Source organism: Chamaea fasciata, unplaced genomic scaffold (assembly GCF_029207755.1).
Source record: "Chamaea fasciata isolate MVZ Bird 193981 ecotype frontalis unplaced genomic scaffold, bChaFas1.0.hap1 SCAF_56, whole genome shotgun sequence".
In the NCBI taxonomy this organism is placed as follows: Eukaryota; Metazoa; Chordata; class Aves; order Passeriformes; family Sylviidae; genus Chamaea; species Chamaea fasciata.
In genome coordinates, this window is record NW_027094141.1 from 344,664 (window position 1) to 345,868 (window position 1,205).

At 49.8% G+C, this 1,205-nt stretch overlaps 1 protein-coding gene across 1 annotated transcript; it reads left to right on the plus strand.

The window, feature by feature from the left end:
- Positions 1-215: 215 nt before the first annotated feature.
- On the plus strand, positions 216-1,004 carry LOC136304188 (olfactory receptor 6E1-like; the record flags this gene model as incomplete). The annotated part of the gene is given in 3 exon segments (XM_066207816.1): positions 216-436; positions 438-568; positions 571-1,004. Coding segments are annotated over 3 exon segments (786 nt in total), but the record flags the coding sequence as incomplete, so codon positions are not given.
- Positions 1,005-1,205: the final 201 nt, after the last annotated feature.

Here is a 1,205-nt window from a genome sequence, read left to right on the forward strand (position 1 = left end):
AGCAGAGAAGGAAGGATAGAATTGTTTGTCCAGACTGTGAAATTATTGCCCTTGTTTTTGCTATGTTCCTGTCCCAGCACGAAGAACCGGAATTCTGCACCAGAAAATGCAACAGCAGTTACTGAGTTCATCCTAGAGGGTTTCCCAGAGCATGATCCAAAACATCCATGATGTTTTTATCTCAGGTCCTTCTGCTCATGTACCTGACAACAGTGATGGGGAATGAAACCATCCTTTTCCTCCTGTGTGTGGATCACCACCTGCAAACCCCCATGGATGTTTTCATCTGCAGCCTGGCCTTCCCGGAAATCTGGTTTACATCCTCCACAAGCATCAAATGGTTTGTGATGCTGAGTTCTGGTCAGAACACTCTCTCACTAGGCAGCTGCTTTGCCCAAAACTATTTTTATTTTGCCCTGGGCTGCACAGAGTTCTTCCCTGGTTGTCATGTCCTTTGACCACTGTGTTGCCATCTGCCACCCTTTGCTCTATGCTGACATCACAAAGCCTCAGCTCTGTGTCCACCTGGGTGTTGCTGCTTGGGTCCTCGGCTTTGTCCTGCTGAGCTACCGCTGCTCTTCCTCTCTGAGCTGTCTTTCTGTGGCTCCAAGATCCCCCATTTCCTCTGGGACAACTCCCCCTTGTTCAAACTGTCCTGCTCTGACACCAGCCTGCTTTGGGAAACAGACTCTGTCTTCTTACCATGTGTCGTGCTGGGCTCCTTATGTTTGACTCTGGCATTTGACATCTGCGTCCTTTTCTGTGTTCTGCATCTTCCAGCAGCCTCTGGGAGGAAGAAAGCTTTGACCACGTGTTCTTCCCATCCCATCACCTTATCCATTGCCCGTGGGAGCTGCATTGCTCTCTGCACGTGTCCTGCAGAAGATGTTTCCTTGAGGACCAACAGAACTGGAGCTCTGCTGAACACAGTCCTGTTCCCATTCCTAAATCCATTCATCTGCAGCCTTGGGAACAAACCTGTGATCCTGGCCCTGAACAAATCCATTGCCAGGCCAAGAACAAAGCCTTTCCTCTAAGCATGGTGCATTTCTGGAAAGCCATCCCAAGGATCTGGTATCATCTGTTACACAAAACCAGTGCCTGTGTGTGCAGCCTCCAAACACGGCTGCCTCAGAAGATTGATGCTCCTGCTGGGTTGTGTCAGGTTAAGAGAGAAGAGACTCATCTGCACTCCCAGACAGGGC